The following is a 12892-nucleotide window of genomic DNA, read 5'->3' as shown; positions in this document are numbered from 1 at the left end:
TGTCACATAAGGATTCTCTTAGTACTTTTGCTTCCCCCTGACCCCGCACCTTTCATGCATAAATACCTTTTTTATATTGGTTCAAACGTATGTAAACTGCCGCTGTTCGGTCTGCTGGGCGGGGCTTATTCAACTGCTCCCACCCCCTGTCTTGCTCTACACAAGAAGAAATGCATAGAGCAAGACAGGGAGGGGGGGGGCGGTGAATAAGCCCCGCCCAGCGGACCGGACCGTGGCAGTTTACATACATCTGAACCGATATAAAAAAGGTATTTATGCATGAAAGGTGCGGGGTCAGGGGGAAGCAAAAGCACTAAGAGAATCCTTATGTGACACACTATTGAATGATATCATTATATGATATCTCAAAAAAGGGGTGACAGATTCCCTTTAAATCTCAACTCTCTCTTCATTGATTGGCTTTTCGTGAGTCATAGGAAAATGGAGATTGATTGTATACAGCCTCATCCTATAATACATCACTCTTTTCAGCCCTTCTATATACAACCTCCTCCTGCAGTACAGTGCCTTGCGAAAGTATTCGGCTCCCTGGAACTTTTCAACCTTTTCCCACATATCATGCTTCAAACATAAAGATACCAAATGTAAATTTTTGGTGAAGAATCAACAACAAGTGGAACACAATTGTGAAGTACAACAAAATTTATTGGTTATTTTACATTTTTGCTGAAATTCAAAAAGTGGTGCGTGCAATATTATTCGGCCCCTTTACTTTCAGTGCAGCAAACTCACTCCAGAAGTTCATTGTGGATCTCTGAATATTTCAATGCTGTCCTAAATGGCTAATAATGATAAATATAATCCACCTGTGTGTAATCAAGTCTACGTATAAATGCACCTGCTCTGTGATAGTCTCAGGGTTCTGTTTGAAGCACAGAGAGCATCATGAAGACCAAGGAACACAACAGGCAGGTCCGTGATACTGTTGTGAAGTTTAAAGCTGGATTTGGATACAAAATGATTTCCAAAACTTTAAACATCCCAAGGAGCACTGTGCAAGCGATCATATTGAAATGGAAGGAGTATCATACCACTGCAAATCTACCAAGACCTGGCCGTCCCTCTAAACTTTCATTTCAAACAAGAAGACTGATCAGAGATGCAGCCAAGAGTCCCATGATCACTCTGGATGAACTGTAGAGATCTACAGCTGAGGTGGTACAGTCTGTCCATAGGACAACAATCAGTCATACACTGCACAAATCTGGCCTTTATGGAAGAGTGGCAAGGAGAAAGCCATTTCTCAAAGATATCCATAAAAAGTGTTGTTTAAAGTTTGCAACAAGCCAACTGAGAAACACATCAAACATGTGGAAGAAGGTGCTCTGGTCAGATGAAACAAAAATAGAACTTTTTGGCAAAAAAGCCAAACGATATGTTTGGCGTAAAGGCAACACAGCTTATCACCCTGAACACACCATCCCCACTGTCAAACATGGTGGTGGTAGCATCATGGTTTGGGGGCTGCTTTTCTTCAGCAGGCACAAGAAAGATGGCTAAAATTGATGGGAAGATGGATGGAGCCAAATACAGTACCATTCTTGAAGAAAACCTGTTGGAGTCTGCAAAAGATCTGTGACTGGGACAGAGATTTGTCTTCCAACAAGACAATGATCCCAAACATAAAGCAAAACCTACAATGGAATGGTTCACAAATATCCAGGTGTTACAATGGCTAAGTCAAAGTCCAGACCTGAATCCAATCGAGAATCTGTGGAAAGAGCTAAAAACTGCTGTTCACAAACGATCTCCATCAAACCTCACTAAGCTTGAGCTGTTTGCCAAGGAAGAATGGGCAAGAATTTCAGTCTCTCAATGTACAAAACTGATAGAGACATACCCCAAGCGACTTGCAGCTGTAATCGCAGCAAAAGGTGGTGCAACAAAGTATTACGTTAAAGGGGCCGAATAATATTGCACGCCCCACTTTTCAGTTTTTGAATTTCCACAAAAATGTAAAATAACCAATAAATTTTGTTCAACTTCACAATTGTGTTCCACTTGTGGTTGATTCTTCACCAAAAATTTACATTTGGTATCTTTATGTTTGAAGCATGATATGTGGGAAAAGGTTGAAAAGTTCCAGGAAGCCAAATACTTTCACAAGGCACTGTGTATCACTCCATTCAGTAATTCCATACATAGCCCCATTATGCACTACACAACTTCTTTCAGCCTCCCTACACACACCTTTTCCTGCAAAACATGTATCCTATCAGCCCCTTCAATATACTCTCTTCCTACGGTATATCACAAGTATCAGATCGCACTTTTCTGCATCCCTTTAACCCCTTCCTGACATCCGACGTACTATCCCGTCCACGGTACCCGGCCCCGTATGACCGTGGACGGGATAGTACGTCTACCGCGATCAGCGGCGCCCACGTGGTGAGCGCCGCTGATCGCGGCCGGGTGTCAGCTGATTATCACAGCTGACACCCGGCACAATGTGTCAGGGGCGGTCACGGACCGCCCCCGACACGTTAACCCCTTGCACACCACGATCAAACATGATCGCGGTGTACCGGGGGTTAAAGGGAAGCATCGGCAGGGAGGGGGTTCCCTCCGTGCTTCCCTGAGCCCCCCCACGGCAGCGCAATGTGCAGCGCTGCTGCGGGGGGCTCCTTTCCTCCAGGCCCCCGAATCCAAGATGGCGACGGGGGCCTTCGGGGGCCTGAGGAAGCTGCCTGCAAAGCGCAGGCATGAGGAAGCCTTTTGCAGTGCCTGTGTCAGATCGCTGATCTGTCACAGTGATCTGTGATGTGACAGATCAGCGACCTGTCACAGGACAGTGATGTCCCACCTGGGACTATTTAATAAAGTAAAAAAAAAATAAAAAAAAGTGTAAAAATAATTTTAAAAAAATCGCCAAATAAATTAGAAAAAAAAAAAAATATTCCCCCAATAAATCCATTTTTTGGAAATAATTAAAAAAAAAACCAATAAAAGTACACATATTAGGTATCGCCGCATCCGAAGCGACCCACCCTATAAAACTGTCCCATTAGTTAACCCCTTTAGGGAACCCCTTAAAAAATAAAAAACGAAGCAAAAAATAATGATTTATTATCATACCACCAAACAAAAAGTGTAATAACGCACGATCAAAAAGACGCATATAAATATCCATGGTACCGCTGAAAACGTCATCTTGTCCCGCAAAAAACGAGCCGCCACACAGCATCATCAGCGAAAAAATAAAAAAGTTATAGCTCGCAGAATAAAGCGATGCAAAAATAATTATTTTTTATATAAAATAGTTTTCATTGCATAAAACCGACAAAAACATAAAAAAAGACCTAAATGAGGTATCGCTGTAACCGTACTGACCCGAAGAATAAAACCGCTTTATCAATTTTACCGCACGCGGAACGGTGTAAACGCACCCCCCCAAAAGAAATTCATGAAACGCTGGTTTTTGTTCATTCTGCGTCCCAAAAATAGGAATAAAAAGCGATCAAAAAATGTCACGTGCCCGAAAATGGTAACAATAAAAACGTCAACTCGTCCCGCAAAAAATAAGACCTCACATGACTCGGTGGGTCACAATACGGAAAAATTATAGCTCTCAATATGTGGTGATGCAAAAACTATTTTTACAATAAAAAGCGTCTTTTAGCGTGCGACAGCTGCCAAATATAAAAACCGCCATAAATAGTAAATCAAAAACCCCGTTATCACCCCCTTAGGTAGGGAAAAATAATAAAATTAAAAAAAAGTATTTATCTCCATTTTCCCGTTAGGGTAAGGCTGTGTGCACACGCTGCGGATTAGGTGCGGATTCATCCGCGCGGATTTTGTAAAATCCGCAGGTGAAACCGCAGGTCAAAAGACCTGCGGTTTTACCTGCGGATTGCTCTGCGGTTTTGTCCTGCGGTTTTTCATCTCCTCAATAGAGGAGATGGCAAACCGCAGGAGAATCCGCAGAAAGAATTGACATGTCAATTCTTTCTGCGGATTGAAAACCGCAGATAATCCGCGCGGAAAATTCCGCACCGTCTGCACTGCGGTTTTTGATTCCCATAGGGAATCATGGTACTGTACACCGCAGCAGAAACTGCTGCGGGTCCGCAGCAGCCAAAACCGCTGCGGAACTGCAGCAAAATCCGCAGCGTGTGCACACAGCCTTAGGGTTAGGGCTAGGGTTAGTGTTAGGGCTAGGGTTAGGGTTAGGGCTAGGGTTAGGGCTAGGGCTAGGGTTAGGGCTCAGATTAGGGTTAGGGGTGTGTTGGGGTTAGGGTTGGAGTTATAATTGGGGGTTTCCACTGTTTGGGCACATCAGGGGCTCTCCAAATGCAACATGGCGTCTGATCTCAATTCCAGCCAATTCTGAGTTGAAAAGTCAAATGGTGCTCCTTCCCTTCCAAGCTCTGCCATGCGCCCAAACAGTGTTTTACCCCCACATGTAGGGTATCAGCCTACTCAGGACAAATTGCAAAACAATTTTTGGGGTCCAATTTCTCCTGTTACCCTTAGGAAAATAAAAAATTGGGGGCAAAAATATCATTTTTGTGGAAAACAATGACTTTTTTATTTTCACGTCCGAGTGTTATAAACTTCTGTGAAGCACTTGGGGGTTCAAAGTGCTCACCACACATCTAGATAAGTTCCGTGGGGGGTCTAGTGTCCACAATGGGGTCACTTGTGGGGAGTTTCAATAGTTCAGGTACATCAGGGGCTCTCCAAACGCACATGACACCCGCAGACCATTCCATCAAAGTCTGCATTCCAAAACGTCACTGCTTCCCTTCCGAGCCCCGACGTGTGTCCATACAGTAGTTTTCTCCCACATATGGGGTGTCAGCGTACTCAGGCCAAATTGGACAACAACTTTTGGGGGTCCAATTTCTCCTGTTACCCTTGGGAAAATGAAAAAATTGGGGACTAATTGATCATGTTTGTGGAAAAAATACGATTTTTTTATTTTCATGCCCTGGCATTATAAACTTCAGTGAAGCCCTTGGGGGTTCAAAGTGTTCACCTCACATCTGGATAAGTTCCTTAGTGGGTCTAGTTTTCAAAATGGGGTCATTTGTGGGGGGTTTCCACTGTTTAGGTACATTAGGGGCTCTCCAAAGGCAACATGACACCCGCAGACCATTCCATCAAAGTCTGCATTCCAAAACGTCACTACTTCCCTTCCGAGCCCCGACGTGTGCCCATACAGTAGTTTTCTCCCACATATGGGGTATCAGCATACTCAGGACAAATTGGACAACACCTTTTGGGGTCCAATTTCTCCTGGTACCCTTGGGAAAATAAAAAAATGGTGACTAAAAGATCATGTTTGTGAAAAAAATACGAATTTTTTATTTTCACGCCCGGGCGTTATAAACTTCTGTGAAGCACTGGGGGGTTCAAAGTGCTCACCACACATCTAGATAAGTTCCTTGGGGGGTCTAGTTTACAAAATGGTGTCATTTGTGGGGGTTTCCACTGTTTAGGTACATTAGGGGCTCTCCAAAGGCAACATGACACCCGCAGACCATTCCATCAAAGTCTGCATTCCAAAACGTCACTACTTCCCTTCCGAGCCCCGACGTGTGCCCATACAGTAGTTTTCTCCCACATATGGGGTATCAGCATACTCAGGACAAATTGTACAACAACTTTTGGGGTCCAATTTCTCCTGTTACCCTTGGGAAAATAAAAAAATGGTGACTAAGAGATCATGTTTGTGGAAAAAATACGAATTATTTATTTTCACGCCCGGGCATTATAAACTTCTGTGAAGCACTGGGGGGGGTCAAAGTGCTCACCACACATCTAGATAAGTTCCTTAGGGGGTCTAGTTTCCAAAATGGTGTCATTTGTGGGGGGTTTCCACTGTTTTGGTACATCAGGAGTTTTCCAAACGCGACATGGTGTCCGATCTCAATTCCAGCCAAAAACGTCAAATGGCGCTTCTTCCCTTCCGAGCTCTGCCATGCGCCCAAATAGTGGTTTACCCCCACATGTGGGGTATCAGCGTACTCAGAACAAATTGCACAATAACTTTTAAAGTCCTGTTACCCTTGGAAAAATAAGAATTGAGGGTGAAAAGATCATTTTTGTGGAAAAAATATGATTTTTTAATTGTATGGCTTTATGTTATAAACTTCTGTGAAGCCCATGGGGGTTCAAAGTTCTCACCACACATCTAGATAAGTTCCTTAGGGGGTCTAGTTTCCAAAATGGTGTCATTTGTGGGGGGTTTCCACTGTTTTGGTACATCAGGGGTTTTCCAAACGCGACATGGTGTCCGATCTCAATTCCAGCCAAAAACGTCAAATGGCGCTGCTTCCCTTCCGAGCTCTGCCATGCGCCCAAATAGTGGTTTACCCCCACATGTGGGGTATCAGCGTACTCAGGACAAATTGCAAAATAACTTTTAGGGTCCTGTTACCCTTGGAAAAATAAGAATTGAGGGTGAAAAGATCATTTTTGTGGAAAAAATATGATTTTTTAATTGTACCGCTGTACGTTATAAACTTCTGTACAGCCCTTGTGGGTTCAAAGTTCTCACCACATATCTAGATAAGTTCCTTGGGGGTCTAGTTTCCAAAATGGGGTCACTTGTAGGGGGTTTCCACTGTTTAGGTACATCAGGGACTCTCCAAACGTGACATGGCGTCCAATCTGAATTCCAGCCAATTTTGCATTGAAAAAGTCAAACGGCGCTCCTTCCATTCTGAGCTCTGCCATGCACCGAAACAGTGGTTCCCCCCCACATTTCAGGTATCTGCGTACTCAGGACAAATTGCACAATAACTTTTGCAGTCCAATTTCTCCTGTTACCCTTGGTAAAATTAAAAAAATTGAACCTGAAGTATTTTTTTCATGAAAAAAAGTTAGATGTTCATTTTTTTTTAAATATTCAAAAAAATTCCTGTGATGCACCTAAAGGGTTAATAAACTTCTTGAATGTGGTTTTGAGCACTTTAAGGGGTGCAGTTTTTAGAATGGTGTCACTTTTGGGTATTTTCTATCAAATAGACCCCTCAAAGTGGCTTCAAATGTGATGTGGTCCTAAAAATAAAATGGTGTTGTAAAAATGAGAAATCGCTGGTCAACTTTTAACCCTTATAACTTCCTAACAAAAAAAAATTTTGGTTCCAAAATTGTGCTGATGTAAAGTAAACATGTGGGAAATGTTAGATATCAAGTTTTTTGTGTGCTGTATCTCTGTGATTTAAGGGCATAAAAATTCAAAGTTGGAAAATTGCGAAATTTTCAAAATTTTCGCCAAATTTCCATTTTTCTCACAAATAAACGCAAGTTATTTGAATGAAATTTTACCACTAACATGAAGTACAATATGTCACGAGAAAACAATGTCAGAATCACCGGGATCCATGGAAGCGTTCCAGAGTTATGACCTCATAAAGGTACAGTGGTCAGAATTGTAAAAATTGGCCCGGTCATGTACGTGCAAACCACCCTTGGGAGTGAAGGGGTTAAACACTGCCCCACAACAGTACTTCATTCCTCAGCCCCATCCTACAGTGCATCACTCTTTCTCCTTATCAGCCCGCATGCTTTCCACTGCTTCCTGGAACGAGACCCTCATTGTAATGAAGGTGGCTGCTGTTCCGCATAAGTGGCCCTATGAAATAATGTCATTCCTCTGTTTCACTTCCCTTGTTTTGCCCCACCTCCAGAGAGCCGCTGATCAGAAGCAGTTTACCGCCTTCCAGAGTAAGTGGTGGAGCAGGGATGTCATGAATATTTTCACTGCCACCATTGTTAATAGCATCTATGTTCAATCGGCACAAATACAATTAGAAGAGATGGGGCTGATGCGGTCCAATGCTGAACCGACCCATGTGTCATTAACATACTGCTATGTGACTTTACAAATTATGTTGGGCAGGTGTAATAGGTTTCTTTTCCTCCAGATATTATAGCCATAAGCTGGATCCAAAAGCCCCTTTATCTATTCAATCAATCCGGAAATCATTGATCTTTTTACCTATTATAATGTGTCAGCTCCCAGCATCTATCCTTTCCAAAGAACCACTCTGGCAGCTGAAAAGTTGCATATGGGTGACTTAAAGATCAGTGATTCACAGATAAGAGTTCAGTTGATTTTTTTTACTACCATTTTAGTGGGGATATTTTGGCTCATAGTAGCTTCTTGTAGCCTGTTAAGAATCCTAAATTGTATATGCATTGCTGTATCACATACTTTAAGTATTACATGTATTACAAATGACTAGATATATGCAGATATCTAACATATTTCCATTGATTGCAATACTTTGTGGTTTCAGCGCAATTGGGGTCTTTCAGGTGGATGATAAAGCAAAGGCAATATTAAGACACACAGGAGAAATAACATGGATGCCACCAGCTATATTCAAGAGCTCCTGCTGGATAGATGTAACATTCTTCCCATTTGACTACCAGAACTGCACCATGAAGTTTGGCTCCTGGACATATGATAAAGCAAATATTGATCTGGTTATGATTGGCACAGAAATGAATCTGAAGGAATTTTGGGAGAGCGGCGAGTGGGTCATTATCAGTGCCCCTGGATACAAGCATGAAATTAAGTACAACTGCTGTACCGAAATCTACCAGGATATCACGTATTCGATATACATCAAGCGACTGCCATTGTTCTACACCATTTACATGATTATCCCTTGCCTTCTTATTTCCTGCTTGACAATCTTGGTTTTCTACTTGCCGTCAGATTGTGGGGAGAAGGTTAACTTGTGCATGTCTGTTCTTTTATCACTAACTGTATTTCTCCTGGTTATTACTGAAATCATTCCATCCACCTCCTTGGTGATTCCTCTGATTGGTGAATATTTACTTTTTACAATGATATTTGTAACTCTTTCTATTGTTATTACTGTATTTGTAATCAATGTGCACTACAGAACTCCCAAAACGCACACAATGCCCCAATGGGTCAAGAAAATATTTTTGGAGAAACTCCCAAAAATCATGCTCTTGACTCGACCATTGAAAGAAAATGCAGTAAAACCTCATTTCATCACAGATAGTTTTAACATAAGTAGCATCAGCAGTTCTGAGAATAGAAGCTGTAATGAGCAATTCTTCTGCCAGGACAATTCTTGCCCTTGTGGACAGATGAAAAGATTGTATACATCTGATGTTGCCTGCAACATTACCCGTGGGTCCAGCATGGAATCCTTGGACAATCTCCTCTCAAATTCAATATTTTCAGCGGAGTTAAAAGAGGCCATTGAAAACGTCCATTTTATCGCGGGGAACATGAGAGCACAAAATGAAGCCAAAGAGGTAAGAGGGATTTTCTGTATCTACACATGCATGCTTCTCTACAAATCTACCTTCACTTTCAGAACAGACAGCACATTAACACACAGGTAGGTCAGGTGATCTAGTTTTACGAGGATGGCTCTCACCACTAAAAAGTAGTGCAAACAAACAGTTATTCTGTATCTAGAATTAAGATTACATTGTGCTGTGTCTTTTATAAGCAGTGCAATCTACCAGTTCATGTCTCAGCCATATATTTAGATTTGAAGATATCCAGGTTACAAAATTGGTGAGCTTTCCAAAACATAAAGATCCATTAACTTCTATATGGTTAAATTCAATGTTAAAGTCAAACAATCCTAAAATGCTCTATTCACACCTACATTTTGAGTTCTCTTTCTCTGATCTGTATTAGGAATGGTGAAATAGGATTAATGTGGAAATCAGATTTGCTACAAAATGGTCACAAACTAAAGCAAAACAAACAAAACCAAAAGCCCAGCATGCAGAAGATCTTTGTCCATTAAAAAAAACAAACAAACAAAAAACCTTATACCGGATGAACATATTGATAATTAATGGCACACATTGCATTTTTATTTAATAATTCTTTATTTCTTACACAATAAAGAGTTTACACATTACGGACCAAGTTACTTATGCAGAACATCAGTTAGTATTACAAAGCAAGGTCACAGAAACAACAAAAAACAACCAATGCCTAGAAATAATCAATAAACAACAGTAAGTGAATTGAACTGGAGTGTCCAATGAAATATGAGAGGTCAGATCTGCATCAAGTTATAGAAGAAATGTAATAAGTGGAATACAAAGTATAACAGCATAAGGAACCAATTGGTGGGAAAGGATGGGTGAAGAGAGGGGAGGAAGGAAGAAATGTAGATTAGGATGGGTGCAACATGGACTGCATTCAACAATGTGGTGGTTAGGAGCATTATTTGTCCAGGGGTTCATATTTTGAGGAACTGTGGATGGGTGTGAGTTTCCCAGCTGAAAAGTTCTTAAAGACGGCATATCAGGTTGATTTTATTTGTTCATTCTGAGTGAGTAGGGGTTCTTCCTGTTTCCAATGAAGGAGGATTAGATGTTTAGCGGCTCCTACCAGAAGCGCTAGCAGATAGTGATTTTGGGCAAGATAGTAAAGCTTCTACAGGGGTTAAAGTATGTTTAGGGAGTTTAATTTTTCATAAAGTCAACTCTGTCTCTCTCTCCAGAACTGTTTCATTTTAGGACAAAACCTGAAAATATGGGAATGTATGCCTTTTATAGGAACCACAACTCCAACATAGATTTGACTCTGTTGAATTTAAGTAATGTAAAAGTTCGGGGGTTCCGTTTCAGTTCCTAAAACTGAAGAGAGAAATAGCCTAAAAGGCAGATAACAGTAGTAAAATGTCCCACTGCTCGAAACCAGTATGTTTGTGTCACTTATAGGTTTAAAATGAAATTGAAGATAGCCAATGGCAATTTTGAGGTGATCACTGTGATAATGTCAATTAGCAGTAATAGTAACATGGCTAATAAGGTGGGAAAATGTCCATCACATTCATTCTGTTATTTTGAGGTTTTGATTCAAGAGGAGAATACTACCCCAAAGAGCTATCAATCTATAACAGACCCCTTCAAAAGCCTCCATACACTTTAGATTGATGTTGGCTGAACAAAGGTTCGGCTGGAGGGTCAGTCTGCAAATATTTTGCTTGACTGTCACATATAATTTAGTAACAATTGCTCTACTGACTACTCCTCTTGTTTATGAGAGAGCCACTTCTTGACATCTGTGGCACTCAACATAAGGATCAACAGTTGGAAACCAGACATGCCAGATCCTTATATTCAGCAATACCACTTGTTGGGCTAGAGTCGGTGGTCTCATATACATTAGGCTGTCAGCCAAACCCGTCAATTTTAGCGGATTTGGCCAACATTAGTCTAACGTACATGGGGGTCTTAAGTTTATGAAAAATACTCTCTTGCCGTTTTTACAGGTCTCAATATAAAAAATTGTTGAACAAATTTCTGAATATATTTGAATGTTTGTAGTGATTAATTTTCCTTTAACATGTATTACCTCAGAGTAAATAACCTCAAGTAATATTTCAAAAACAGAATTAAATTTCTTTTGGAATAACGTCTACAATTAAGAGCACTTTCAGTTGGCAGTACGGTTGTCACTATTTTACATCAGTATTTGTAATCCAAAACCAGGAGTGGAACCTACAGAAGAAAATAATCTTGGAAAGATCAGCACATCTTCAATGTTTTGGGGCCACTAAGATGACCATTGAATGAGGCCATAGTTGTAAAAAGACATTTAGAATATAAATCTTCTAAAGTATGGATTGTATAAAGTAATATTAATGCTGATGATCTTTTTATCTTTAGATCCAAAATGACTGGAAATATGTCGCCATGGTCATTGATCGCATCTTCCTCTGGGTGTTTGTACTGGTCTGCATCATGGGCACTGTTGGACTATTTCTGCAACCACTTGTGTTTGGTGACTCATGAAGTATTACAAATGAAAAGTATTAAAATATGAAAATAATTAATTTCATTAGTTGTCTTTATTGTGAATACCGTATATTGAATATGTATCATTAAGAGACTACTGCATGGAGTTTAGGAGAAATAAATAAAATGGTACTACTGAATCTTCTTTATATGTGGTTCCTTTTGCTATGAATCTGTATGACGACTGTTTTATAAGTGATAGACAGTACACGTAAACTTCTAGCTACACAAAAAGACAAATGGGGATACATTCATGCACAGTGGTTTTACAGCTATAGTGGGATTTATAACAATAACATCCACACGTAGCTAAAAACCTATGAATGTTAAGATATTTAGCTTTTTTTTTTAACTACAGTCTGCTATATCTTAAAACATGCTAGCAAAAACCAAGTATTTACATTCTAAATTCAATGGACCTGGGAGCATGAGCATAACTCTGGTATTTTCTACAGCCCTATGGGACAAAAATGTACATTGAAACACAATGCAATAGTGACTGGAGAGTGAAATATTTATTTTTTATTTCGCCTTTCTGTTGCTGAGAAATTAGAAAAGTAATTAGGAGAGTATTTGGAACCTATTAAGTTCATTTTCATAATGTCCAACTGGGTGTGATCAGAAAGTTTTCACTGGGATTGTGAACTTTTTCCCCATGTGACCTTGCCCAATCATAAGAAGGCAACAACACACAGGGGAAAGAACCCACCCTATCATAGCTAAGAGCAGGTTTCTCAGTATGTGATAGAATGAAACAAATTATGGAGCCAGGATATTGCACTGAAAATGGTCTTATGGGGCAGGTTTTCTCAAAGACGATGGCAAAATATGCATAATATACAGTCAAACTAAAAAGATGTCATAGAAAACTTGGTCTGATAAAGGAGTGGCCTTCTCAAATAGGTGGTCCTCACCAGAAAGCAAAATAATTTAGTGACAAGGGGACAGTGTCACTGGGGTTAAACCTGGGGGGCCTAAGCAGGGGAGGTGCACCACAAGACAGAGTGTGCGGAAACCGAGGAGCGAAGTGCGCACAGGACCTGAGCTCAGCCAGTCACGTGATTACAGGGAGTGGAGCTAGCAGCAGGGGGAGAGCTAAAGGAAG

At 40.8% G+C, this 12892-nt stretch overlaps 1 protein-coding gene across 1 annotated transcript in view; it reads left to right on the top strand.

Annotated features, from left to right (window-relative positions):
- The window catches only part of LOC141092865 (neuronal acetylcholine receptor subunit alpha-3-like), a 62626-nt gene extending 50723 nt beyond the window's left edge, over window positions 1–11903 (top strand). The window contains exons 5-6 of the mRNA XM_073579177.1: window positions 8274–9273; window positions 11659–11903. Coding sequence (XP_073435278.1) covers window positions 8274–9273; window positions 11659–11784 — 1126 coding nt within the window. The 3' untranslated portion in view covers window positions 11785–11903. The remainder of the gene's footprint in view (window positions 1–8273; window positions 9274–11658) is intronic.
- Window positions 11904–12892: the final 989 nt, after the last annotated feature.

The sequence above is a fragment of the Dendrobates tinctorius genome, unplaced genomic scaffold, assembly GCF_039654945.1.
Source record: "Dendrobates tinctorius isolate UK_male_01 unplaced genomic scaffold, ASM3965494v1 ptg000062l, whole genome shotgun sequence".
NCBI lineage: Eukaryota > Metazoa > Chordata > Amphibia > Anura > Dendrobatidae > Dendrobates > Dendrobates tinctorius.
The sequence above is the reverse complement of the archived record's forward strand: the minus strand, read 5'-3'. Positions and strand labels throughout refer to the sequence as shown.